Source organism: Theobroma umbraticum, unplaced genomic scaffold (genome assembly GCF_002168275.2).
Source record: "Theobroma umbraticum cultivar Fairchild unplaced genomic scaffold, ASM216827v3 scaffold_67.0, whole genome shotgun sequence".
NCBI classification, from domain to species: Eukaryota; Viridiplantae; Streptophyta; class Magnoliopsida; order Malvales; family Malvaceae; genus Theobroma; species Theobroma umbraticum.
Window position 1 is genome coordinate 2298727 of NW_018397262.1, and position 27023 is coordinate 2325749.

Sequence of the window (27023 nt, forward strand, 5' to 3'; positions counted from 1 at the left end):
CATATAACACACCCCTTAAATTTAACAAAAATAAGTGTCAAAATCAATTTATCAAAAAGTTGTTACACGCCATGTTCTCAAATTTTCCTACATGTCATGTTGAAAAAATGTTATTTTTAAAAGCCATGCTTAAAAAAATTTTGCCACTATGTTGTTGATACTACCAATTGCCACCCCATAGAATTTGATTTTTGTCTCAATAGTCATGCTGGATTCTAGGTAAACTAGGCTTGCCTTCTAATATGATGATATGCTTTTTTGTTTGATATTAGTTTTTTCATTATACAAGATATGATAATAAGTGAGCTTGCTTTTTCCCTCCATAATAGAAAGGGTTATTTTCAAAACCCTTTATTACCATGTCTTGTATGCTAAGACCAAGTGCACTGCAGACAAATTACACGTAATGGATTTACATCTTTTTCTGTAATTTGCAAAATCACATGAATTTATCTACATGTCATGTTGCTACCAGCCATGTTCTAAAATTTTGCTACACACCATGTTGAAAAAATGTCGTTACACATTATGTTGAAAAAAAAGTTGTTACACGTCATTTAAAAAAATGTTACACTCCAAGTTCAAATAAATTTTGTTACATGCCATTTTGAACAACATCTTGTTACATACCATGTTGAAAAAATTTTTTTACATGCCATGTACAAAAACAATTTGATACACATCATTTTGCTACATGCCATGTTTAAAAATTTTGCTACACGCCATGTTTACAATGTTGTTGCACGCAATGTATAGACAAATTTTACTAATTTACAATTTTGACCATTTTACTACATGCCATGTTTAAAAAATGTTGATAGATGCCATATACAAAAACATGTTATGCACCATGTCACCATGTCATGTTGAATAGATTTGTTACGTGCCAAGTTCATTAGAGTTGTTACATATATGCATGGAGTGTAACAACTCTAGATAATGTTAAAATTTACAAATTTCACTTGAAACTTTAACTTTAAGTTTCTGTGAATGTAAACCAATAAACCCTAAACTAATAAACCATAAACCTTGAATCCTAAACCAATAAACCCAAGAACATACATTGATGTTATCTCAGCTTTTTTGTCTATAAATTGAAGCTGATATGGCAAGAGATAAATCAACGATGATATGGCGAGATGGCAAGAGATAAAGATAGATGGCGGTGGTGAAAATTAGAGAGAGCTAGATGGTGATAGAGAGTTGACAAAGCTAGACGGGTGATGTTCCTTTTGGAAGGATAGAGAAATCGAGAGCATTTAATTTTTCTAAAAGGTTTTTACGGGTATTTTTATCAAGTAATGATAAAAAATGGGTAAAAAGCAATTAATTTTATATTGAAGGCCATTTTGAAATATTTTTTTCAAACTAGGCTGTGACCTAGAGCCTAGTGGGCCGTAGCTCACAACCTGCGACCTCCCCTAGTGGGAGCTATGGCCTACCTTTTTCTGAAATTTTTTTTTGGAAAAGTTTTTGTACATTTTTTTAAGAGGGCTTTAACGTACCTACAAAATAAAAATAGTACTTGGGTGGCCTCTCAAGAAACGCTTCTTTATAGTCATAAGCTTGAATATGGCACCCCTTTCTGCATTACTTTATATGGCTTGAGACTTTTCTATTGACTTTGACTACTTTAATAACCCTACTATAAATCTCAATAACATCATAAGGATGAATCTTTACTACTTTAAAGGTTTTTCCCTAATATGGTTTAAGATTCTATGGCACAAGATGAAGTTATGAATAAGAAAATACTACTTGCTGTCCAACCACAAAATCAAGATGACTGGAAAGTGGTGGTGGTGATGGTGGTTTTGTCTCAAGAATTGGCACCTGCTTTGTTAAAGGCGATAGGCTAGGCTTACCTTTACCCTCATTAACTAAATCTATTTTATAGTAACTATCTGTGTAGGGATTTTGAGTTGTATTGAACAAATTAAATACCATTTCCTCATCTCTAACTTTGAAAGTTATTTTTCCATTCTTTGCATCAATAATTGCTCCAACTATAGCTAAGAATGGTCTTCTCGAAATAAGAGGAATTTAACATCATTTTCAATCACCAGCATAACAAAGTCCACCAGAATGTATTGATGCCCAACTTTTAGAAAAACATCCTCTATAATCCTAACTGGGTGCCTGATTATTCTATTTGCTAATTGCAAGGTATTTGTAGTAGGTTGTATCTTTTTAAATCCAAGTTTTCTAGCAATAGATGAAGACATTATTGAAACACTAGCACCCAAATCATACAAAGCTTTAGAAATTTTAAAATTACCAATAGTGCAAGGAATAGAAAAACTCTTTAGATCTTTGAGCTTTGGTAAAAGCTTATTCTGAATTATAGCACTGCACTCTTCAGTAAGTGCAACTATCTTAAACTTTTCCAATTTCCTCTTTTTTGTCAATATGTCTTTAAAGAATTTAAAATAACTTGGCATTTTTTCTAACGTTTCAGCAAAAAGAATATTAATGTGTAGCTTTTTAAATAGCTCAAGAAATCTCTAGAATTGTTTGTCAAGTTTGTTCTTTTGAAAACATTAAGCAAAAGGTGATAGAGGTGTGGGAGTAGGTTTTAATTGTTATTTTTTTTTGAATTTTCAACAGATTTTTCAACCACAATTTCTTTTTCAGCATCTTTTTCAATTTCTTTCTCATCTGATTGAATTAAAATCTCAGAATTTAAAGCTTTATTACTTACCTCTTTGCTTACCTTTTTTCCATTACAAAGAGATTACCATACAATGTTTCTTACCTTCTCTTCTTGGGTTGGGTTCAGTATTACTTGGTAAGGTACCATGAGGTCTAGTATGTAAAGCACTAGCAAGTTAGCCCATTTGTGTCTCAAGATTTCTAATTAAAGCTGCTTGATTTTGAATAGAGGCATTAGTCCTTGTCATAAATGTATCGGTCTTTGTTACGAATGCATCAATTTTTGTCATGAATTGCATGAACATATCCTCCATTGAATTCTTTTTCTTTGGCATGGGGACTCTAGATAGAAATCCAAGAGGAAAGTTTGACTTAGCTATTAATGAATACCCTTGGTTGTTATTTCATAAAAAACTAGGATGATTCCTCCAACTAGGATAACGAGTGTTGGAATAAGGATTGTTCTGTTGCCTATTTCCAACATTTGACAAGACTCAGAATAAATGGGACAATTGTCATTGGAATGTCCTTCCTCACAAAATTCCCACATCATAAAAGAGGACTGAATAGCATTAACACTTAATTTATCCATTTTCTTTGCAAGAGAAGCCAATTATATAGACACAGTGTTTATCACATCTAATTCATGAATTCTAGCTATTTTTCTTGTACCCAATCTTTATGATGGCCATGGATAATTATTGGAAGTTATCTCTTCAAGTAAATCATAAGCCTCATCAATGGATTTACTCATGAGTACACCTCTAGCAGTAGCATCAATGGTAGCTCTAAAAGGTCTTAGCAAATGATTAGAAAAAGTCTAAACTTGCAGCCACTTATGTAATCCATAGTGAGGACACCTTCTTATCAAATCTTAGTACCTTTCCCAAGCATAGTGATTCAGAATCAAATTGCATGAGGAAAGTGATATCATTCCGCATCTTTGCTGACTTAACGAGGGGAAAGAATTTTGCTAAGAATTTTTGAGTCAAATCATCCCAACGATTAATGGAACCAGCAAGAAGTGAATTTAACCAACTCTTTGCTTTATCTCTCAATAAAAAAGGGAAAAGCCTCAATCTTATGGCAACATCAATAACACCATTAGCCTTGAATGTATCGCAAATTTTCAAGAAATTTACAATTTGAGCATTCATATCATCATTTGGTAAACCCCCAAACTGAACAACAGTCTAAATCATCTAAATGATTGATGGCTTAATTTCAAAGTTGTTGGCTTAAATAAGAAGTCTTTGAATACTAGAGTGGAGATTTTGTACTCGTGGGATGGCATAGTCCCTCAAAAGCTTGGTCTCTCCCTCTTGTTGTTTAGCCATTATTTTACTTGGAGCATAAACTTTTTTATTTTTCCTCCGAAGTCTTCTAAAAGTCTTTTCAATTTCTGGATCCAAAAGAACAATTTCTAAATATCGGGTTCTTCACATACAATAACTAAAAATACTTGAAAAATTAAAAAAAAAGATAAGTCTAGATTAAGATTAAGAATGCTTGATATTATATTAACAAGAAAAAATTAAAAATAAATTTCCCAACAACAACGTCAAAAACTTGTTGTTGATTTTTCACGTCAGCGCATATATCGTTAACAAGTAATATAATAGTAAATAAAAATCGTTCTCATGAAAAATTGAATTAATTCCTAATTGCTACTAACAACCTAATCTTATCCAAGCAACCAAATTATTAAAAAGAAAAATTAAAATTGATAACTAATTTAAAATCTATCAACAAAACTATCTTATTAAATTCAAATAACTACCAGACCTAAGATTATGATATCCCTTAATTCTTTATCTGAATATTGTCTTTCTCTCTTAACTTATTTTAATGGATTAAGTTGTTAACCTAGAGTCTTAAATTATTTACAAGTCTCTGTCGAGTTTCTCATAAAAATATTTCTCTCAATTAATTTACTATATGTCTATGCAAATTAATTAAAAAAAGATTCATTAAATTCGTGGTCTAATTTAGGCTACGTATAGCTTATAGGTGTATATTTACCCTATATGCAAATCAAATTATCTAATCAATTAAATTTATTCGATCATACGTTATTTTATTCAAGATCTACCTAAATCTTCTTTGTCAAGGTTTAATTTAGATTTTCAATTCAATATAATTATTATATTTTATTACCTTTTTGTTAACAAATTATAATATTAAAATTTATGAACGTCATCTATAATTATAAAATATACAAATTATATATAAATTAAATATATGATATATAATATATATTACTTTATTATATAAAAGAAATTAATGATACAAATTATATGTTATAATATTTTAATTTTTATATCAAAGTTTGTTATAAATAATAACTAGTTATAAGCAATATGTTATAAAAATTAAGGCGATAACTAATAACATTATTAAATGTAATTATGTAAATAAAGTCTATCATAAGTTACAGTAATGCTTATATATAAATTAAATATATGTATAGATAATCTATTACTTTATTATTTACATATGAAATTAATGACACAATTTATATATTATAATATTTTATATCAAAGTTTGTATAAATAATAACTAATTATAAATAATATGTTATAAAAACTAAAGTGATAATTAATAAGTTTATTAAGTGTAATCATATAAATAAAGTTTATTATAAGTTATATAATGCTTATTTACAAATTAAATATATATAATGTTTATATAATTTTATATATATTTATAACATTTTATATTACGAAATATTACTAAGGTGTAATAATTATAACATATTAATATGTAGAATATTTACTATCATTTATTATAATATTATCATATAAGTTATATCATTTAAAATATATAATTTATAATTTCATATTAATACAGATTTATAAATAAATATATATATAAGTAAAATTAAATTACTATAATTAAATTTCATATAATAAATTAATATACTTTAAATATATTGTTAATTAAATTTATTATTAATTCTTTTTAATATATATTAAAATATTATCTTTATATTAATATATAATTAAAAATTTTAAAATTGAACACCGATAAAATAATAATTGAATCAAATATTTTGAACTAACTGATCCAATAAATCAATTAAATTAAATTATTTTTCTCAGATTATTTTTAATTTAAATTAATAATTAATTTAATTTGATTTTGTTTACCTCTGCCGAAATGGATTAATCAGCGGCATGGGCACAGCGACACTGATGTGCAATTAATTGGTGACTCGGGGGCGGGCACAACTGCCGCTGAACCGCACCTGCTTCCACATGGGACAGCGCCTGCCGCCCACCACCCTTTCCCACTAAAATTTCAAAACCCCTTTGCAAAGTGAAATTTGAAACCCCACACCACGCGTACTCGGCATTTCCTTGTAATCCAATCAATAATTAACAGATAAAATAATAAATAATAAAATTCAGGAAAGTAAAAAATACGTGTCTTATTGAGCTTCACTAAGCACAAAGACGATTACCATTTATTTCTGGATACGCCACCTCACTTCTTTGTCTTTCCTTTTGAATTATTATTATTATTATTTTTATTATTATACCTTTTTCCTTCCGTATTCCACAACAGATTAACAGATCGGAAGGATTGGGAGGCGGGGGTAGGGGGAGGGTGAATATGGCGACGGCGTCGTTTAACAAGATCGAGAGGGCCCACCAGATGTACAGACAAGGGAGGTACGAGGAAGCGCTTGGTTACTACACGGAGGCGCTGGCTGTTGCCAAAACCAAGCCTCAGAAGATCGCTTTGCACAGTAACAGAGCTGCTTGTTACTTGAAATTACATCATTTCAAAAAGGTTTTTCTTATCCTTTATTCCTTTGAATTGCCGTGATTTTTGCTTCTTGGGTTTTCTTATTTATTAGATTTAGTAAATATCTTGCTTCAGATTGGATTTCGAAGGGCTTTGGGAACATGAAAAAAAGTTGTATTTCAATGTTTTATTTGGACATTTTTGGGTGTAATTTAATATTTTCATGGACAAAATCTTGGTTTTGTGAGAGTTTTATTAATATGCTTTTGACGGATGAATAAGAAGAAAGTAAAGCAATTTCTACCTTTTTTTTATTGTTTTATTAAAAAAGATATATTTTTTATGTTTCTAGAGATTTTAGTAGAAAGTTTAATTTTCTTTCACTAAGATGTTATTAAAGTTTTGAAATTTACTAATTCGCAATAAGATTTGTGGAATGATTTTATGTTTTTGGAATAGAGAGGGAAAAAGGGTTGAAACAGTGACATAGATAACACGATTTCCTTGTTTTATTAGATTATCTAAGTAGATATAATGTTGAAGCTATTAATTTAAAATTCAGTATTGTAACTAAAGTTCTTATTTAAAATACATAGTTGTGCTTTTATTCTAGATTCTAGTAAGAATCCACATTTGTTCCTTTAAGCAATCGAAACTGTCACGGTTCAGTAGCCCATTTGATAATGCAAGATTCGAATTTCAACAACTATAAGTTATGAAAAGTATGATGTTGTATTCTTCAATTTGATGCTTGATGAAGGGGTATGCATAACTTGCACGTATAGACAGACTCACGTACATGCACATATGCATTTGCCTGCATGCTCAGACACACGCAAAGTTCTTTAGAAAGGTTTAAGTTTTTTGGATATTCCAAAAAATTCACTAGAACAGCGATAGCAGCAATAAAGAAAGCATTTTCCCACTATGTCAGATTGGCTCTGTGGATTAAATTTAGCCTTTATGCTATGTTAATGACCATTTCTTGAGTATGATCATGTGGGAAAACTTCTTAGGAACTAATTTTGCTTGCTGCTACAAGTTCTTTTATTTTTGTTATTCATGGAATGCATACTTGCTGGGTTACTCATTTAACTTTGATGCGTTGAAACTGTTGTCTACAAACTGATGTTGTTAATTCAACCTTAGGCAGCAGAAGAATGTACCTCAGTGCTTGAGCTTGACCACAAGCACACTGGAGCTTTGATGTTGCGAGCTCAAACCCTAGTCACTCTAAAGGAGTACAATTCAGCCCTCTTCGATGTCAACCAGCTCATAGAGTTGAATCCCTCTTCAGAAGTTTATCATAACCTTCAAGCTCGTTTGAGGACGCAAGTGGTATATCCTCCTATCTCTATGTGGCTGGCATCTTGTGTGTTAAAGCAGTAATTTTACATTTTATTTCACTAACAGTTTGAAATTGTCTGCTGTTGGCTCATACAAAATCAATTGCTCTCTTATTTCCTCTGTATGGAGCTGAATCTGAGTAAATAATTTCTTTAGATGACTTGTTTTCAGATTACTGTTTCACCTTATTTCTGTCCTTTACTCTGATTGATAGGATTGTTCCATCTTTGTCTTCAAAGGTCTCTGGTTTCTAAAATGGGCTACGCAGAACAAGAGAGGGAAAGGGATATAAAATACATGGCAAAGGGTTGGTCCAAGTGCATTGTTTTTGCTGTTGGCTAGCCTCATTATTGTGTTAATCTTGTGATCTATGATGACGAAAAATTGGCAAATACTTAAGAATTTCAAGTTGGTTTGGGGGTGGACTTGGTTTTATAATCATCCTAAGTTTTGTTTTAATGAAGAAATGTGTTTTGGAATGAAACTGATAGAACTCCTATAATCCTTGATCATGTTGCAGCCTGTGTTTTTTTTCTTGTGACCATTTGTTCATGGTCTTTGCCTCATTGGGAAGTTATTACCCCATAAGTTCAATAGTTCTTTCTTATGCTTACTTGTACTTGATCTTCAGGATGTCAATAAGAAAATGGATTTTGTTTTCTTTGCTTAAGGAAAGGCACTTGCTCCAATACCTGAATCTGAAGCAGAGTTGGAAGAAGAGGAAGAAGAGGAAGAAGAACATGGGCAACCCTTCACAATGGAGAATGAAGAGGAACAAGATGACAAAAAGGAAGATATAGTAGTGCCAGCTTTTAGGAAAGATCCAAATGCTAAGCTTAATGAGAATCTGGTTAAAGTAGAAATCATTGCCCCTGAGAAACCTGACCTCAAAGAATCTCCTGAGCAGGAAACAGATTATAAGAATGTGCCCAAAAGAAATCCTGGAGTTACTGCTCCTCAAGCACCAAATGGCAAGGATTCCCAAGGGTGGCAGGCGATCCCTAAACACGAGGGACAGTTAGATGAGAAGAATGTGCCTCAAAGAACTGAAGCTGCTGCTCCTCTAGAACAGGGCGTCAAAGATTCCAAAGGATGGCAGGCAATCCCTAAACCCAAGGGACAGTTAGATGACAAGAATGTGCCTCAAAGAACTGAAGCTGCTGCTCCTCTAGAACAGGGCGTCAAAGATTCCAAGGGATGGCAGGCAATCCCTAAACCAAAGGGACACTCAGCTCTGGACTATGCACGGTGGGATAGAGTTGAAGATGACTCTAGTGAAGATGATGATGATGATGACGACGATGATGAGTCCCAGCCTCAATATCGTTTTCGTGTAAGAACTGTTGGCATGCGACCAGTGAAATGAAATGGGATGAAGTCCAAAATACAATGAATGTTATTAATGTTTCTGATTCTGACATCTCCACAAACAGTCTCCTATGTTGAGGGAAGTGTAGTTTGAGAAGCTGTGGTTGATCTGTCATGTTTAAATATCCAAAGCCAGGGGAATGATATTTTTTTTCAGTTGCCCTGTTTGAGTTTCTCCCTATTGCACTGCCACTCGAAAATTTCAGGCTGCCACCAATATTTTGAAAAAGGCTGCATATTAACAGATGATCCTCATTGATTTTGGAGTCAGGTAATCATCTTTTCTGGTGATGTAATTATTTGCCTGCCTCTTGAAGGAGACATCAAAGCCTGACTCTCCTCTGACTGCTTAAAATGCATCAAGGGAGATGAGAACTTTGAATCTGTCAGCTTGTTTGCATTGGAGGAACAAATTTATACATCAATAGTTTTCTTAATTTGTGGTAATTATCTGGAAATTAATACAAAATCTGTATTTTTATTTATTATGTATACATATATGTATATTTATGACATGATATATATTTGATTATGTTGTTCCGGTCAAGTGAATAATGACTTACCAGGCTGTAATTGTTGTTGATTCTTGAATAAAGTCATTTGATTCTGGGGCATGGAATGCATTTTTAGAACTAGGTGATATGGGTCAAGCCCTTATTCCTGTAGAGATGGGTTTTACGATGGTCTTGGTACAATGTGTGCCTGTACGGAGCCAGCCATTGATTGTACATCAGACATCAGAGTAAATCACCCCTGCCCTCCGTCTCTCAATCTATTTTCTGTTGTGTATGAAGGAAGAGAAAGCAGCCCTGGTTAGTGAAATGTAAATCTTATGCTGAGACTGAAAATCAAGATATTGTTGTAAAATGTAGTCTCTCCACTACCAAGCTTTGTGTATGGACTGTATCCTTGGTAAAGAGCTTTATTTTGTGGGTAAGATGTTTTAATTTTTTTAAGTTTTGATCGAAATTATATATAAATTTATTAATTTTTAAAAAATATATTTTTTAATTAGACAGATAGATTTGGTTGTTAATATTTTAATATTTTCGTCAACTTATTGATACAACAAAAGTAAAAGAAAAATTTTATTTTTAATTAATTTTTATAATTATAATATTTTTTTAGTAATTAAAAAAACAAAAGCTCTTCATTGGAGAGCATCGAAACTCCCCTAGGAAGCATTGATCAAGCTCCGTAAGGGAGCACCTGAGGCTTCCCAAGGGAGAATCGAGGGAGCGAGCCCTATGCTCTCTCTTAGGAAAGGGAGCACTGATGCGGTGCTTTTTATTTTTTAAAATTAATAAAAAATATTTTAATTTATTATTATTATTATTATTAATGTTTCTAGTCGGACGTTTATTTTTAAAATTAATAAATTTTTATATAATTTGAATTAAAATATAAAAATCAGAGTGTTTATTTTTGCTTTTTCTTTACTTTACCCTTAGTCGGTGATATGAAATAGTAGAAATGTAATAATTATAAAATAAGAAATATATATTATTTTTGATAAAAATAGTTTAAAAATAAAACAGATAAAATATTCATTATTATATTTTTTGATTTTTAATTTGAAATATTATTTTTTTGATAATTTATAAAAAATATTAATATTTTAATATGATTGTTTATTTTGAAGTATTAATATTTTTTTAATTTATATAAATCTCAATAATTATTCAAATTTTAATTAATGAAATGAAATCATAAATTTAAGCGAGGGCGTCGTAGCGGTAGTTGATAAAGAAAGCTGACAAGCTTTCTGAATGTCCTTTTCCCCCTTTTGTCAGATTGTTTTTGGGTTTGGAGGGAAAGCCCTCCGAAATTTTAAATTCAGACAAATCGCCCGCAAATTAAGTCCGAAATCTACCAACCCAAGAATAATAATAATAAACAACGAATTTATTCAAATCCATTATTTTATTTTATAATTATTGCATGCTCCATTTCTCTTGTCTGTTTTGAATGTTTTCGTTTCCCCAACAAACCCAAACCACAGAAGAAGAGACAGCATCGGCGATGTCGCAGGGCGGCGGCGGAGGAGGAGGTATGGAGTTCAATTTGCCGGAGGAGATTCTGGCCGTCATACCGACGGACCCGTACGAGCAGTTGGATCTGGCGCGCAAGATAACGTCGATGGCAATCGCGTCGAGAGTGTCGAAGATGGAGGCGGAGATGGGGAGGATGAGGGCAAAAATGTACGAAAAAGATCGTGTTATTTACGATTTGGAAGAGAAACTCTCCAGATTGCAGCAAGCGAATTACGATGCTGAGTCCAGATTAAAGATTACTCTTGATGAAAATGTTGGTCCTTTATTTTTATTTTTAATTTCTTAAAACTTGGTTAGGGATTTTTATGGTTGTTTTTGAAAGAATTTGAAATTTAGGTAAATATGGTTGGGTTTTTTTATGCCTTTTTTTTTTCCTTTATTTCTATTTCTACAGTTTTCTCATCCTTCCTCACGAACATGGTGTTAAGTAGAAATTCGGTTGGATTTTTATAATTTTATTTCTAAATTTCTGTGTGGTGATTATTTTTGTGGGCGTTTATTAGCTATTTATATATGTTTTTGAGGTTTTCGGAGGAAACGAGGAACCTTTTTTGGGAAAAAAATTCGGTCTTATTTTGAGGAATTATTTAAATTTGCGGGGTTTTGATGATTTTGTCTTGTTTCTGATTGAAGATTAAGCTTTCAAAGGAGCGAGATTCATTGGCGATGACTGCAAAGAAACTTAGCCGTGATTTATCTAAGGTGAGATTGTAATTTCCATTTCTTTTCTCAATTCACCAATGTAAGTAAGTTTCTTTAGTGTAATTTATTTTCTAAAATAAACTACATGCTACTTATTATGGAAATGTGGTGACTTGATAAGTTATTTAATATTAACAAGTTTGAGCTTCTGCTAAATGTTAAACCCAAAATGAGGCAGTGAGCCAAAGTACTTCTGATTAAGAAATGGATACTGTTTACTCTGTTGGTTTTTGTAATTGCTTCTAATGAACTAGTTTCCTGATAAAGTAGCTTCAGGTAGTGTTTTGGGCTAGATGACAATGGAATTGATTTTGTTTGTGGGTGAAATTTGTAATTAAATAAATTCATTTAAAAATGAATTTATTATTATGTTTGAAATCTGTGGATAGCTGGAACTTTAAAAGTTCAGTGAATTATATATTTCAAAAGAAATCAACATAGTTATTTGGAATCTGCATATTCCAAAAGAAAAAGAAAAGCTCTAATCATTTTGTCAATTTAAGAAATGTTGCTGTTTCTCTGACTTGAATTAAGTTCTGACTATTCTTAATATGTTTCGGTTCAAATTAGTGCATTTCCATGCCTGTAGAAAATAGAGAATTGAAATGTAGTTCGAACAACATATCTGCAAAGCAACCACCTTATTAACGAGCTATAACTTTGGCTATGAAGTTTCCTGCCACTTTAATATTTTTCTGGTGTAATGTGGAATATTCAGGGCCAGGAACCATTTTATGTAGAAAAGATTCTTTGCTCTTTTTAATATGTATCTGTTGCCAGGAGGTTCATAGGGCTTCTTTCCTTAGTGTAGAACTAAAGAATGTTTGAAATCATAGCCCAAAAAGAGTTAGTGGGCTGTTTTCATGTGCATTTAATGTGCTGTCAGCTATCTAATTCTAATACTAGTATATTTCATGCTTATAATAATTTATTCATGGACTGGAACTAGAGTATTTATTTAACTTTTTACATAAAGAAATTTAAGGGTGCTCCATGCAGTTGGTGAGTAGTATCTTTATTAAAACAGATTCTTGAGTTTCTCAGTAACCTAGTGCTGTACTTCTGCGTCACATGATGATGTTAAAGACTTAGGAGTGCACTAGCATCCTGCATATTTTGTCTGTTGCATTGTGGATACTTGATTAAAGCATTTTTTAATCTATATCTACTGCCAATTCATTTGGTAATATTTATATTTATTCTATTTAGAAGCATATAAAAATAATGCATTTTAATATTTGGCAGTTGGAGACTTTTAAGCGGCAACTGATGCAGTCACTAAGTGATGACAATGCATCCGTAAGATTTCCGTGTTTAGCCTTTTTGTTGTTTATATTTTTCATGATTCAAGAATGAATATTTCTGTTGTTCCTCAAGAAATATTTGTCTGCTTTATCTGCTTTCTGTACACTTCACTTTCTGTTTGTTCAGATATTGGAAGAAACTGATTTTTTAATCTGTCTTCAATATTATTTAACAGCAAGCTGAAACAGTTGATATTGGGACTTGTGACCAGGCAGTCCCTAAAGCCTATCCTGAAAAGGGTATTGTTAAGCTTACTTGATGTTTCTTTTCTTCAATAGGTTTCTCCCCGTTGTATATTCATAGTTTCTCTCCCTTCAGAAATTCAACTATAGCCTATTTCCACCTTCTCGTTTCTTTCCATTACCAACTTCTATCTTGTTGCCAATATTCTGATCAATGTTATACTTCCTTCCACATAGATGAGGGGATGAACGGCTACGCATCACTTCGTTCTTCAAGTGGTTCAACCGACATGGGAAACACAATTGATGAAGGTAATTGGACAAGTTTCTTTATGTTTTTATTTTTTAATCTTTTGAGTGTTTTCATGCTCTACTGAGCCTGTCATTAGTTGTAAAAGAAACTATGTTTCATACCTGATTGGTTTTCTAAAAGTAAAATGCAAATTTTAAGCTGAATTTTTTCCAGCAGCCACAAGACATGCTGGGCAAAGATTTTCTATAACTCCATATATCACACCACGGCTTACTCCTACTGGAACTCCAAAAATTATATCCACAAGTGGGTCCCCTAGGGGTTATTCTGCTGCTGGTTCTCCCCAAAGAACCTCTGGTGCAACATCTCCGACAAAGCTTCAATATGATGGGCGCACTTCTCTCTCCTCATGGTATCCATCAAGCCAGCAGTCATCTGCTGCTAATTCTCCTCCTCGTGGGCGTTCACTGCCAGGTTTTATAAGAATTGCTGTTATTCTGATTCGATTTATTGGTTATGCTGTGACCAACTAATTTTTTTCTTGATTAGTTACCTCTTCCGCTTTTATCTGACCTAGTTTTCCTTTTATGTTAAAAATTGATTAGGACGGACTCCTCGAATTGATGGAAAGGAATTCTTTCGTCAAGCCAGGTAAGTTCTATTGTGTGAGTTCTGTGTGTGTGTATTCATATATGTGTATATATAATTATGTATTTGTGCATGTGTTTGTATGCATGGAGAGTTATATTCAACTATTATCCATCATGGTAAAAGTTCCTTGCTCATCACAAACTGATCTGAAATATGTGTAATCCAGGAGTCGCCTTTCCTATGAACAGTTCAGTGCATTTTTGGCTAACATCAAAGAGCTAAATGCTCAGAAGCAAACGCGAGAGGTATGAAGTTGATTTCATCAAAGACTTCTACATCAGTTTAGTGTTTGAACCTTTCCTGCTTGCTGAGCTAATTTAATGGTTTTTATATTAATTTGTTTTCAGGAAACTTTAAGGAAGGCGGAAGAGATTTTTGGGACAGATAACAAAGATCTGTTCCTATCGTTTCAAGGATTGCTAAATCGCAACATTCACTAGATCTGGAAAATTTTCTCTTTTTGAGATTATTCACGATTACAGGTATGTCTAGTTCTAGTCACGATCTGTGTGGTTTGTGTATTATTCATAACATTGGCCATACGCTGACCACCTGTTCATTCTACGTTTCAATGCAACATTGTCCTAGAAGTGCATCCATAATTATGTAAAAGCCTGGCTATAAACTAAATGCATCTAAGAGCTGATGTCAGTTCCTGAATCTCAGTAACCTGTTGTCTCCATTGGTTCACATGTTTAATAGATTACCTTTTGCCTTTTTATGTGGATATGAGGAATGCATGCTCCAATGAATAGTTGGCTAAGGATTTCGCTTGACCTAATCCTCAATTTCTCTTTTGTCACATGACTGTTATAGGTTTTCCTGGACAAGGATAAAGGAATTGAAGTTTTATCGCTTTGTGATTCTGGCAGCTCGTACTGCTCTAATCTATTAGTAAATGGCCATGAATGACTGCCTCTACTATAAATCTGAAGGCCTTGCGATATTTATGTTTATGTTTAAAATCTATGGCATGAATTCCAGACAGCTGGTTAAGTGTTTTGGATATTTCTAGCAATAAGACTTTTGTCCAGTGTCAAGGTGATACCTAATGGATGCTCATCTTATAGGCAAGATGAATTTCTAAATTAAACTATTCACCTGGAAAATATCCGGTTGACATTTAGTAGAAAATTTAACTTCTTATATGGCTACAGAAATTGAGAAGACCATTATGGTTGGTCAATAGCTTGTGAATGAGCTTCATTTAAGTTTGTTTTTATACTTTTATTGAGCTAAATGAGTGAATTCAAAGAGGATTGTAACCTTATTTTAATAAACAAGGTGAACTAAAACATCGGTGAGCTTGTTTCATTTATGTTTGTGAAATATCCACAAAGTTGTCTCCTTTTGCTGTGCCTTGACAAGGTTTGGACTAGTCCATCACTTTCTTTTTCTTACACTAATGGATTAGGATTCAATCTTCAGAGGGTGAGTACCAATTTTCAATTTTTTTGCTATTTGTTATCCTGAGTTTGTATATTTTTGTTGTGTTTTTATCTGTTTTGAGTTGTATTAATTGAGATAAATAAATTGATTTTTATGGCCAATTTGAGTTGATTTCTTTTGGTACTTACTGTTTGTTGGCAAGCAACACATGGAAAAGAAAAGAAAACAGTTGTGCAACTTAATACCAAGCTCACACACTCCAAATATCTGTTGACTCTAGCTTGAAGAGGAAATTCAGAGCTTGATGTGAGCTCTAGCTGAGCTCAATGCTTTTCTGGTTATATGCAGCTAGCATAAAGAGAGGCTTATTTACAGTCCTAGTTAGAAGCTAGTCTCTAGTGAAAGCTAACTGTTGAATAGAGTTTTGAAGCACATTCATGCTCTCCTTTTCCATTGGTGGTAGGTTTATATAAGAAACCATGTTCTATAAATTTTCTTATTTAAATAAATCCATGATTTCAGGTTGGCATGTGTATGTCCATGTAGGGACATGTACATTTATCTATATGATTCTTAATTATTAAATCCACCATCTCTATACAGTTATGGTTTGCTAGAAGGAAAAGTCACATTATTTGTTGCTTAAAAATAGGATTTGGAATATATCATGATCTTATTTTTAGGCTGCATAATACCCCTCCATTTTTTTATGGGACAAATTTGGCTGATTCTAGGTAATTTACTTTTGATCTAGGGGAATTGATGAAGTACACTATTTGGCAGGTCGCTTGTCAGACTTGTTCTCATTTGCTTGGAGTGGATGGTTTTCATTTGTTCCATAGCAGAAGATTTGCCAATATGGATTCAACCAGCTTATGTTTCAGCAAATTACAGTAGGTTGTTTTGGTCTTAACTGTACCCCATTCATGCAGGAATGCTGTGTAAATAATTGCTCTGCCCTTTAGAATCTGCTATCTGCTGTTTAAAGTGTATTGAAATTGCCATTGCAAGACTTTTACATCAACTTGCACATAATGAGGTAATTGCTTAAATGCAACAGATATAACTCAGTCTCCCTTTCTCTCTCTAGAGTTGATATTTTCTTTACAGTGAAAGGTGGCCTGATAAATTTGCTATATATTTGCTCCCTATTATAAGCTAGTCTAACAACATTTACAGGAACAACTAATTTTTCGGGGATTGCATATCTTACCACTTGAGCAAAGCTTGAGTGACACCTGAAACTAACATTTGCAGATACTTTATATTGAAGGGAGGGAAAACACTGATGTCTTGTCGAAATTAAGCTTTTTGACCTTCAATGTATGGCTGTTTTGACATGAATCAGATGCTGTGACCAAGTTGCTTATATATCATAAAAAGTTAGTCCAAAAATTACTCAAGTAATGCCAAGGGCACATTGTAGAAACTCTCTTGGACTACTTTCTACATTAGCATTAGATTTTGTTGCCTTTGAGAATATTTGATCAACAATATTGCATTCTCTAATCAGGAAATACATTTAAAGAAGTGAATATCATATTCATGTATATTTTATGTAGGGGAAAAGTAGTGAATGCAAAGGCTTTGGTTTGGAAATTCTTAATATCTTACCTCTGAATTTTGGCCATCCATATGTCAGTGAGGTATGTAACTTCATTGCCTATACATGGAACTGATCTTATTTGGGACAAAGCAAAGAAGTATTTTTGCTTTCAAACTTACTATTTAAGTCTATGGACATCATTTCACAATATCTTCACAGATTCTTACAAATGTTTGTATGTCTGGTTGTGAACTTGCATATATTCATTCATGTTTATATCTTTATATATCTATATCTATATACATATATCTCAAGACTATGACTGGCATCTGGTTTCCTGCATTTTTGTGCACTACCACACAAAAGCAGGCTAGGGATTCTTTTGGTTTGCCCCCTCCCTCCCATCCCTTGTTCTTTGGTAACGTTGTTTTCTCTGTGCACACTTTCACTGTAAAGAGGTCTGCACGTGCATTTGCACACACAACCAAGTGGGTGTTCAGCTTTAATTAAAACGGTTTTAACTTACATGGAATCTACTTATCAAGTATAATCTGTGGTCATGTTTGAGTTAAGATTGTTGGGTTTGAAGGCATGTTTTGTCGTCTTCTAGTTGGAACATATCTTTCTCATCAAGACTAGGGGGAGGAGGGAGGCAAAGGCAACCTGATTTTAATAAAGACGGGTGAACATGTAGAAGAAAAGCATGACAAATCTTTAGAACAAGAATCGAAACAAAACAAGTGTACTATCGAACACGAATACTTTCAAAAGTCGGTCTGAAAGTTTGAAGAAATTAAAATGCGAAGGTGCTGTAGTGATCTTATGCTGAAAAAATCAGCTAAGATTCACTGTGAGCAACATGCACCAACATGAGTGTGTTGGAGCAGATACCGCTTGGGACACAAGATTATCATTGGGTATTAATTATTATCCTCTCATTTGAGGATGTCGGCTCATACACCCCATCCTTATCCTTGCAATTCCATTTCTCCTCCTTCCTCTATGTTTCTTTTTTTTTTTTGGCTTTCTTGGGTATAAATATATCCAAGATGAGTTAGAACCCATTATTTGCTTTATCTATTTTAGTTATTATATATGTATTTTTTAAATATAAATAACACTTTTAATTTTGTTTCAATAAGAACTCGATAACATTTTCAAATTTCAATGTTTTCAAAAAAAATTCTTTTAACTAATTAGGAAAAATTTAAATAAATTTTTATTTTTTTATTACGTTTAATTAAGTTTTTATATTTTTATTTTAGATCAAATAAATCTATTGATTAACTTGTTATTAGTCAAAATATGTCACTTATCATTTTATATCACATGATGTTAATATGGTATATTAATATATAATAATGAATGATGATGTGATATGTTAATGTGGTCCAATAGTATGGTTACATGCCATTTTCACCTCATGCTAGCATCACATTAGTGCCACATGGTATATAAAATAACAAGTGATATTTGGATTAATGATAGTTAGTAACCTATTTAACCTAAAATAAAAATATAAAAACTTAATTAAATGTAATAAAATAAAAAAAATTTATTTAAAATTTTTGAATAATACAATAAAACTTTAAAATATTATGTCGTTTTTTTTTTGGTCAAGTTAAAACAAAAAATCCTACCAAAGATTTTTTGACAACTTGTAGGAATAATGGGAGGGGGATAATTCCAAGCTAGTCATTTCCAAAAAGGCACTAAATAAAAGGCTTACAAAAAAATAAGTGGATTAAATGCTCAAATTAGAGATAAACATTTGAACATTATTTCAATTGTATCAATTAAAGACCAAATGTTTGTAGTTTTTTACAATTAAGGGTTTAAGTGAAAGGTGTTTGTTGTATGTAAGACACGCACATGATGTGAATTGTCAAGCCTTTTCTATCAGAAAGTCTTTTCTGTCAGAAAATTTTTTTTACCACATCAAAACTGCTCAAATTATGTCATGGCATGTAACAACTTTTTATCATGACATGTAATAACTAAATTTTTTAATATGGTATGTAATAATTAAATCTTCAATATGGCATGTAATAATTAAATTTTTCAAAATGGGTATAACAACTAAATTTTTAATATGATATGTAACAAATAAATCTTCAACTTAGCATGTAACAACTACATTTTCAACATGACGTATAACTAAAAGAGAAATAAACGTGATGTGAAAGAAAGAAAAAAAATCATGTTCTAGAGGAGTGCATCCTTACATTTTTCAAAAATTGTATTTGTTGCACTATATGTTTCAAAGTTCCTTGGAAAAAAGAAATTTGTGTTCTAGGGGAGTCATGAAACAAAAAATTCGGTGAGCTAATGACATGACAACTAAACACGTGTGATATACATTCTATGCACATGTCAACTTAACCTTTAATTGTAAAAAATCAAAAATATTTAACTATTAATTATTATAATTTGAAACGTTTAGCTCTTAGTTGAAAAAGTGCTCAAACATTCATTCCTAATTTAAGCATTTAACCAAATAAGTGTACACTGAGGGAGAACCGTTGTTAATAGATGCACACTTATTTTCTAGAACTTGTACGAATAATAGGTGTTGAGGCATAATTTAGGTCAAATATCGTTTCATTTCAATGATAAATCGTACAAATCAAGCTGCATCAGATATTATTTAAATATATACGAGTCATTCTAATGAAGAATATGAATTCATATATGTTCAGGTGATCATTTTTAAATACCCATCACATTTTTATTTGTTAGACGATTTACATAATAATTTCTCCTTTACTGACTGCATTACTAAGAAAAAGTAGAACCCAAGCTTGCCTTTAAATATACCAATATATATTTATATATTATGTATATATGTATGCATGTATGCAAGTTTAAAGAAAAAAGATAAGAAAAGTTAGGAATCTAATTTTTAAGATAATTAATACTATACCTTTTTTTTTCTTCAAAAAATCATGTTGAACCAGATACCCTTTCAAATTCATAAGAAAGCTTCCAGAGTAAAGTTCAAAAAAGAGAAAAAAAAAACATAGAATAAACCTTCATTCTAATAACTAAAGGTATAAATTAATACACTTTCAGGTTTCTACAAAAAGGTTCAAAAAAAAAAAGGGCATAGAATAAGCCTTCAAATTCTAATAACTAAAGGTATAAATTAATGAACTTTCAGGTTTCTACAAAACGATATGAAGAAAAAAATAATAAAAAGCATAGAATAAACCTTCAATTCTAATAATTAAAGGTATAAATTAATAAACTTTGAGGTTTCTACAAAAAGATATGAAAAGAAATAATAAAAAGCATAGAATAAACCTTCAGTTCTAATAACTAAAGGTATACATTAATAAACTTTCAGGTTTCTACAAAAAGATATTAAACAAAGAAATAAAAAGGATAGAATAAACCTTCAATTCTAATAACTAAAGGTATAAATTCTAATAACTAAAGGTCTAAATTAATAAACTTTGAGGTTTCTACAAAAAGATATGAAGAAAAATAACAAAAAGCATAGAATAAACCTTCAATTCTTATGGCTAAAGGTAAAAATTAATAACCTTTGAGGTTTCTACAAAAAAGATAAGAAAAAAAAAATAATAAAAGCATAGAATAAACTTTCAATTCTAACAACTAAAGGTATAAATTAATAAACTTTCAGGTTTCCATAAAAAGGTATGAAAAAAAAAATAGTATCTTTGTATGACTGGATAATGATGATCATTATCATTGGTGCAAACATATTTCAGAGCTTTATTTCCAGCATCCAGGGTGAAAGTGACATCTGCCAATAATGATCATGTTGATAGTGTGGGCACAACATTTCTCCCCCTGCTACTTAATGGATTACAATACTAACTATTGCTTCTTCTTTTAGAACCTGAAACTTATGCTACCTTAATTGGATAGGAGGGAACAAACATGGTGGCAGGAAAAAGGAGGAGAAAAATTTCATATTCTTTCTTTTTGGTAAAAAAGGGAAGCTACAAGAGATAAAGTGAACAAATGACAATGTGAGGAGAAAAAAAATAAAAATAATGTGAGGAGCAAAAAAATAAAAATAACAGGAACACACATTTATTCAAATAAAATCAATTATCTTAGTTTTTGTTTTGTCTTTACTTTTTTTTTTATTTTCATGTTTCATCTCTTCTACCAGACACAAAAAAAAGGAGCTTATTTTTCTTCTTCTTTTCTCCTTCTTCCTACTTATTTTCAAATATTATATTGTTAAGACTGAAATAAAACTCCTATACATATGAAAAAATTGAAGGGATTTGAAGGATTAGAAGAATAATTAAATCGTAATCATCTTAAAAAAGAATAATAATCGTTAGGTTAAGCCTAAGATGCGATAGATTCAACTAATTTCTTTTGATAGATATTTTTGCGATTAAAATATCAAATTATTCTCCTCTGCCTTTTATTTTCTAAATCTTAAACAGAACTTGTAAAGACACCCACCCACTTGATGAGAAGGAATTTTTTGGACAAAATTAAGTAAAAAAAAAAGAAAAGAAAGAATTTACAGTGATTAGATAACTTTAATTCAAGCATATGGAAACACAACAAGAACCTTTCCTCCGAAAATTGTACTGATGAATGATCAACAGAACATGTTCCTGCCAAAAACATGTCATGTCAAAAAAGCAGCTCAACAAGACCTTGTTTTGAGGAATCTTAATCTCATATACATGTTATTTAGCTACAAAAGAGCCAAGGGTACTTAATAGTTCATTCCACATACCAACAAAAAAGAATGTAAATTTTACTGTACTGAGATTTGAGAAGACATATATATCCCAAATTACTTCATGGGTTATTGCTATAAAAGGCTTCAAAGGTTGAAGAAATCAATGAGAAGAGAAAAAAAAAAAACTTGGGGGAGGGGAGTGGGGGATATTTGATGTACTTGAATTTGAAAGCAAAATCTTACAAGCCATGTGTTCGATTCTGTGGCTATATAAGTAGGCTAGAGCTTTTAGTACTATTTGTGGTGTACAGCTTTTACACTGTAAGGAATAGTAATCTCATGCTCGCACCTTTATTTACCTTTATTTGGGTCCCCTTTAGCCTTTAACTTTGATCATGCAACTGAACATAAACTCACTCTTTTTTGGCCCTTTTCCTTCTATTTCCAAATCGCCCTTTCCAAAATATATAAGACAGAAAGGAAATATAATAGCTGATGAGTTTGGTGCAAAGAAAAAATGGTGGGGGAAAAAGAAAAGAGAAAGGCATAAAAGTGAGAAAAAGTTCTTCCATCTCAGGTCAGGGTTCCAATATTCAGTTCCTGCATATCTTTTTAGATGATATCCAATTAAACCATCAACTTGTTATTTTGGTCCAATCAAGCTTAATCTGAAATGGAAAATCCTAATACAAGTAATGATTTAATTAATTAAGTTTTTGTATGACAGTTGCTTACAAAATTGAGCAAGAGAGCCTTTGCGGTTGTAGTTTAATTTCTTTTATTTTTCTTACAATTGGATTTAATTGGTTTCTAGTTTTTTTATTCAATAACAATTTCTATTTCTTTTGATTTTGTCTGATATACGACAGCACAAGTGATTTAATTGAGTCGTGTATGACCTCTAAATTAGACAGCATCTTGATATTTAATCAAATAAAAAAATTTAAAATAAAACATTTGATTCAATACTAAATATATGTACTCTTTTAGATTGTTTTTAACTCGTATCAATTAAAGCTTAATATCCGTTACTTTTTTAACAAATACTTCATACTATAGGCACCGATTATTATGATTTCTTTATGGAATTAATAAACAGATTCTATAAATGAAATAACGATGGCCAGTGAATTGGAAAAAATATTAATAAAAGAGAAATGAATGAATTTTAATATTTGGTTTTATTTTGGTTTAATAAAAGAAATCGTTTTTGTACAACTTGATTTCAAAATGGAGAATCTAAATTAGTCTAAATTGAACAGAATTGAATAGAATTGAGGTTGTTTTTTTAATTTTATCTTACATGAAATTCAGGGTTTTGACCCCCTTTTAAATCCAAATATGTATGATAAAAAAAATCATTACAAATTTAAAATGCTTTGGTTTTGCTTAATTTCGTTATTTATTTTATTTTTAATACTCGTAATGAATGCATGCAGAAAAGCTTAAACAATGTATAATTCATGCAAGAGAGATAACGAGCCATGCACCACAAACTGAGTCAGATCAGTCACAGGAAGAATTAACCGAGTCCTATAATTACCAAACTCAGTGTTCTTTGAAGAACAAAAGAAACACGTGGAGAATAACGAGTTGAACCCAACATAATGCATTTCTTAACAAAACTAGTAACCAAAAGAGAAGAAAAGGGCATTTTAGTTAGAAATAAATAACAAATTAACTATTACTTTGAGTAAACAAAATACTTGAGAAAAAATATATTATATTTTTAAAAAAATTAAATTATTATAGATAACATAAATAATTATTTTTCTTTCAAATAAACTCAAAATGTTCTAATTGATGTTATATTTTCATTATAAATAAATATAAAATTTGCTATTATATTATTTTTTTTAAAAAATTAATGTTGAAAGAATATTTCCTGAAATATTTCATTTACATAACTTAAATAAATTTTGAAAAAATTATGATATATAATTTCACATTCAATAAAAATGTATTGGTAGAAATTGCTGATTTATTAATTTTTTATTGTCAAGTCAATTCCGTGTCCAGTTATTTTTTTTTATATTATTAGCTCATAAAAAAAAACTATATTGCGTTATTTATGTTTTTCAGAACTCGACCAAAACAAAAGTATATATGATGGGAAAATTCAAGGTAATCAAAGCGTAATAATACAAGTCAACATTACGTCATAGATTAACGAAAAGTTTTGATGTTTATCTCTTTAATTATTTGTTTATTTTTAAATAAATAAATAAATTATAGTTTTATTTGTTTGGTTTTGCTTTAAAAAAATAAAAAAAGGAATGATAAGTAACAGAAAGAATGAAGCGGATGAAATATTCGATTCGTTATATCATATTTAGGCTTTTACAGCTATAGAGAAACAACCAGTGTTGATTGTGGGTTTAAGACTTGATTATTATCCAAGCTGCTTGTGTTTCCTAATTTCGAGTGCACAGCGTCGTCAACTTGCAAGCAAAGCAAAGCAAAGCACTGCGCTTGCACATGGACTGTATATATATATATATATAGCAACCCTTTAAAGCCTTGAGTGACTCAAGACCAACAATCCCAACATCTATCCCCTTTCAACCTTTCCTTCTTCCTTCTCTTCTTCAATGGCTTCTGTTCCTCAGTTCTACTCTAATTATTCCTTGTCCAATGATTATTCTCAGTTTCAAAATCCATTGTTGATTTCCCAAGATAACTATATTGGTTCTGCCGGTGCAATTCCTGGTGCAGCCTGGGGAGATCAAGAGATTGGTTTTCCAATGTTTTTAGACAACGGTGGTGGACTTGATGCTCCGCCGCAAGAACCTAATATAACATCTCCAGTTCCAGCAGCATTGTTTCCGGAGCTAATTGGGATTTCGTCGGACTTGGCTGTCCCCGCAGGATTTCCTGACAACAACGTCGCGGGGTTCTGTGGCATTGGAACCATCCAAAATTTTGGTGGCCGATATCAATTGCAGGATGTATGTGAGTTTGGAGAAGAATGCAGCGGGTTTGTTCATCAGGATTTCAAGCCGGTTGATCCAACTGTGGGGGAAAATTGGGTATGAATTCACTTTCTTTCTGTCTCTTTTCTGCATTGTATGGTGTTTTAAGATTTTATGAAATGGTTTAAACCAATAAATACAGATATGAAATATTAGCTTATGTAAATGTACTTTGGGGTACTTAATTCTTATTACCTTTCTTGTAACTCTTTTTAACAGGGAATTCAAGGCAGTCGAATGCAGCCGGCTATGGAAGACAGCAATCTTAAGGTTGGCCGGTATTCAGTAGAAGAAAGGAAAGACAGAATTCTTAGATACTTGAAGAAGCGAAATCAAAGGAACTTTAACAAGACTATTAAGGTTTCTTCCTTTTCTCTGATCTCCCTTTCTCTCTGTCTGTCTGTTTGTTTAGATGTTATATACAACAAGAATGTGCATTGACTCTATTTCATTGCTTATTATACAGTATGCTTGCCGGAAAACCCTAGCTGACAGAAGGGTTAGAGTCCGGGGAAGATTTGCCAGGAACACTGAACTCTGTGAAGAAGAAATGGTGATGAAGAAGGAAGATGACAATTCACCCAGTGAGAAAAACTCGTATTGCTGGGATTCGGTCCAGGTACTTAAATTTCCCACATAACTATCTTCATTTATATTAATGTCTAATTAGATAAATGGAAGAAGAAGATCTAGGATATAACTTTTACATGTAAAAGTTGTTGACAGGATCATCTCATGTCAGAAAAGATTCATTTATTTACCATTTAGAAGGACTTAAGTTCCCTCTTCAGGCAATGATGTTTTGTCAATTTATTGCTTTGCAGATAAAGCATGATGAGGATGAGTGGCTGCAAGAGGCTATGGCAAATCTGATGTATTTACCTTATATTGCTGGTTGATGTAATATAATAGAGCTAGCTTGTATTTCTAATGGATTACTAATGGGAAGTCTAAAAAGAAGGCGGTATGCCTTTTTTTGTTTTACTTTGTAATTTTGTAAAAGTACTCTAACCATTCTAATGTTGGTGTTGTCATAGCAATTGCTTTCAAATTGATTGTTTTCAAATGAACTTTATTCGCATATAGAATTATAAGAAAGAAGAAAGTCATAGAGTCATGGTATACTACTTTCATTTTCATTTTAATGCTTAGAAAATGACATAAAAGCTTTGGAAGAACAATGGTATTGACATCCTTAAAGTAAGGCGAAATATCTGCAGTTGTTTCACTAAATTTAGAGATAGTACTAGTCATTCTCATGGTTTGCAACCATTTTGCATACATAGTAGCTAAGGATTAAGCAGAGGACATGACCCTTGTAATTAACATGCATCTCACAGCCCTATCTAGACCATTTTAATAAGTAATTAAATTTTTTGATAGTATTTATGATTGAAGTTGGTCAGAGTGAATGAATCAAGAGCTCAATGGTTCATGGCGTAATAAGGAATTAGCATTTGAATTCTCCCACGCAACCGGAGAATCAATATACAGCATAAAGAAAGGAAAAGAGAAAACGACATCAAATTCAAAAAATAAAAAATTGGTTAGATGTTGACAGACTCGAAAGCGTACATTACATTTGGTCCAAAGATGAACTTAACTATGCGAGGAAACTATGTTTTGCCCCCAAAGCCAAAAATAATAGCAAGAAAGGCACAACAGGTAAGTATGAAAAATGAACCAAGTCAAGTCAAGGAATATTAACTTTAGTGCTTTGATGTTTAGAGCAAAAACCCAAGCTAATTATTGGCCAAGCCGCTCTCTTGAAGGGTATTGATGGCGAAATGTAATCGCATTTGATGCTAAAAGGGCAGAGGCGTCCTAGTTATCGATCCATCTTGCTAGGAGAGAATTGGCTTGAAATGAAATAGTGAGCCTTAGAGATTATGATATGAAAGGGGAATATTTGACTAGTCGTTGCCTTGTACTAGTTCAAGTTGTGGTTCTCTAGCTACATAGAACCACCTCCAAATTCCATATCACTTTTATATATTTGATGCCAAAATGATCAGTGCATTTGGCCTTCAAATCCTTCTTTTGGTTTCTCATATAGGCCCCTCTGGGGTTGTTCCCCGCGGACGTCTTTTCCAAACCATCCCACATGATCACTCGCCGCAATGAATTATCTTGCGACCAAATCCTACTTTATCTTCCAAGAACCTAATGTTGTG

General features: G+C 31.8%; 3 protein-coding genes across 5 annotated transcripts; all 3 read left to right on the plus strand.

Annotated features, from left to right (window-relative positions):
* Window positions 1-5902: 5902 nt before the first annotated feature.
* Window positions 5903-9729, plus strand: LOC110419237 (Tetratricopeptide repeat (TPR)-like superfamily protein). Its single transcript, XM_021432213.2, has 3 exons — window positions 5903-6447; window positions 7552-7740; window positions 8426-9729. The coding sequence occupies exons 1-3, from the start codon at window positions 6268-6270 to the stop codon at window positions 9113-9115; spliced, it is 1059 nt and encodes a 352-aa protein (XP_021287888.1). The 5' UTR covers window positions 5903-6267; the 3' UTR covers window positions 9116-9729.
* Window positions 9730-10825: 1096 nt separating this feature from the next.
* On the plus strand, window positions 10826-16688 carry LOC110419914 (uncharacterized protein At4g15545-like). Of its 3 annotated transcripts, none has more exons than XM_021433044.2 (10): window positions 10826-11424; window positions 11805-11873; window positions 13119-13172; window positions 13354-13417; window positions 13598-13672; window positions 13827-14087; window positions 14219-14264; window positions 14431-14509; window positions 14612-14746; window positions 16408-16688. In XM_021433044.2, the coding sequence occupies exons 1-9, from the start codon at window positions 11086-11088 to the stop codon at window positions 14702-14704; spliced, it is 1080 nt and encodes a 359-aa protein (XP_021288719.1). In that variant the 5' UTR covers window positions 10826-11085; the 3' UTR covers window positions 14705-14746; window positions 16408-16688. The 3 variants fall into 3 exon arrangements, with proteins under 3 accessions (XP_021288719.1, XP_021288720.1, XP_021288721.1); XM_021433045.2 differs by having other exon boundaries at window positions 16437-16688; XM_021433046.2 differs by having other exon boundaries at window positions 10828-11424; window positions 13830-14087.
* A 7717-nt stretch (window positions 16689-24405) lies between these two features.
* ASML2 (activator of spomin::LUC2) lies at window positions 24406-25833 on the plus strand. Its single transcript, XM_021432954.2, has 4 exons — window positions 24406-24906; window positions 25069-25209; window positions 25316-25468; window positions 25674-25833. The coding sequence occupies exons 1-4, from the start codon at window positions 24469-24471 to the stop codon at window positions 25746-25748; spliced, it is 807 nt and encodes a 268-aa protein (XP_021288629.1). The 5' UTR covers window positions 24406-24468; the 3' UTR covers window positions 25749-25833.
* The last annotated feature ends 1190 nt before the right edge of the window (window positions 25834-27023 follow it).

Bases quoted from the DNA above. Each gene is read 5' to 3' on its own strand.
- LOC110419237 (XM_021432213.2), top strand. From the start codon at position 6,268: ATGGCGACGGCGTCGTTTAACAAGATCGAGAGGGCCCACCAGATGTAC. The intron at 6,448-7,551 runs GTTTTTCTTATC...ATTCAACCTTAG, and splicing joins AATTACATCATTTCAAAAAG to GCAGCAGAAGAATGTACCTC. The intron at 7,741-8,425 runs GTATATCCTCCT...GCTTAAGGAAAG, and splicing joins CTCGTTTGAGGACGCAAGTG to GCACTTGCTCCAATACCTGA.
- LOC110419914 (XM_021433044.2), top strand. From the start codon at position 11,086: ATGTTTTCGTTTCCCCAACAAACCCAAACCACAGAAGAAGAGACAGCA. The intron at 14,088-14,218 runs GTTTTATAAGAA...AAAATTGATTAG, and splicing joins TCGTGGGCGTTCACTGCCAG to GACGGACTCCTCGAATTGAT. The intron at 14,265-14,430 runs GTAAGTTCTATT...TGTGTAATCCAG, and splicing joins GAATTCTTTCGTCAAGCCAG to GAGTCGCCTTTCCTATGAAC.
- ASML2 (XM_021432954.2), top strand. From the start codon at position 24,469: ATGGCTTCTGTTCCTCAGTTCTACTCTAATTATTCCTTGTCCAATGAT. The intron at 25,210-25,315 runs GTTTCTTCCTTT...CTTATTATACAG, and splicing joins ACTTTAACAAGACTATTAAG to TATGCTTGCCGGAAAACCCT. The intron at 25,469-25,673 runs GTACTTAAATTT...ATTGCTTTGCAG, and splicing joins ATTGCTGGGATTCGGTCCAG to ATAAAGCATGATGAGGATGA.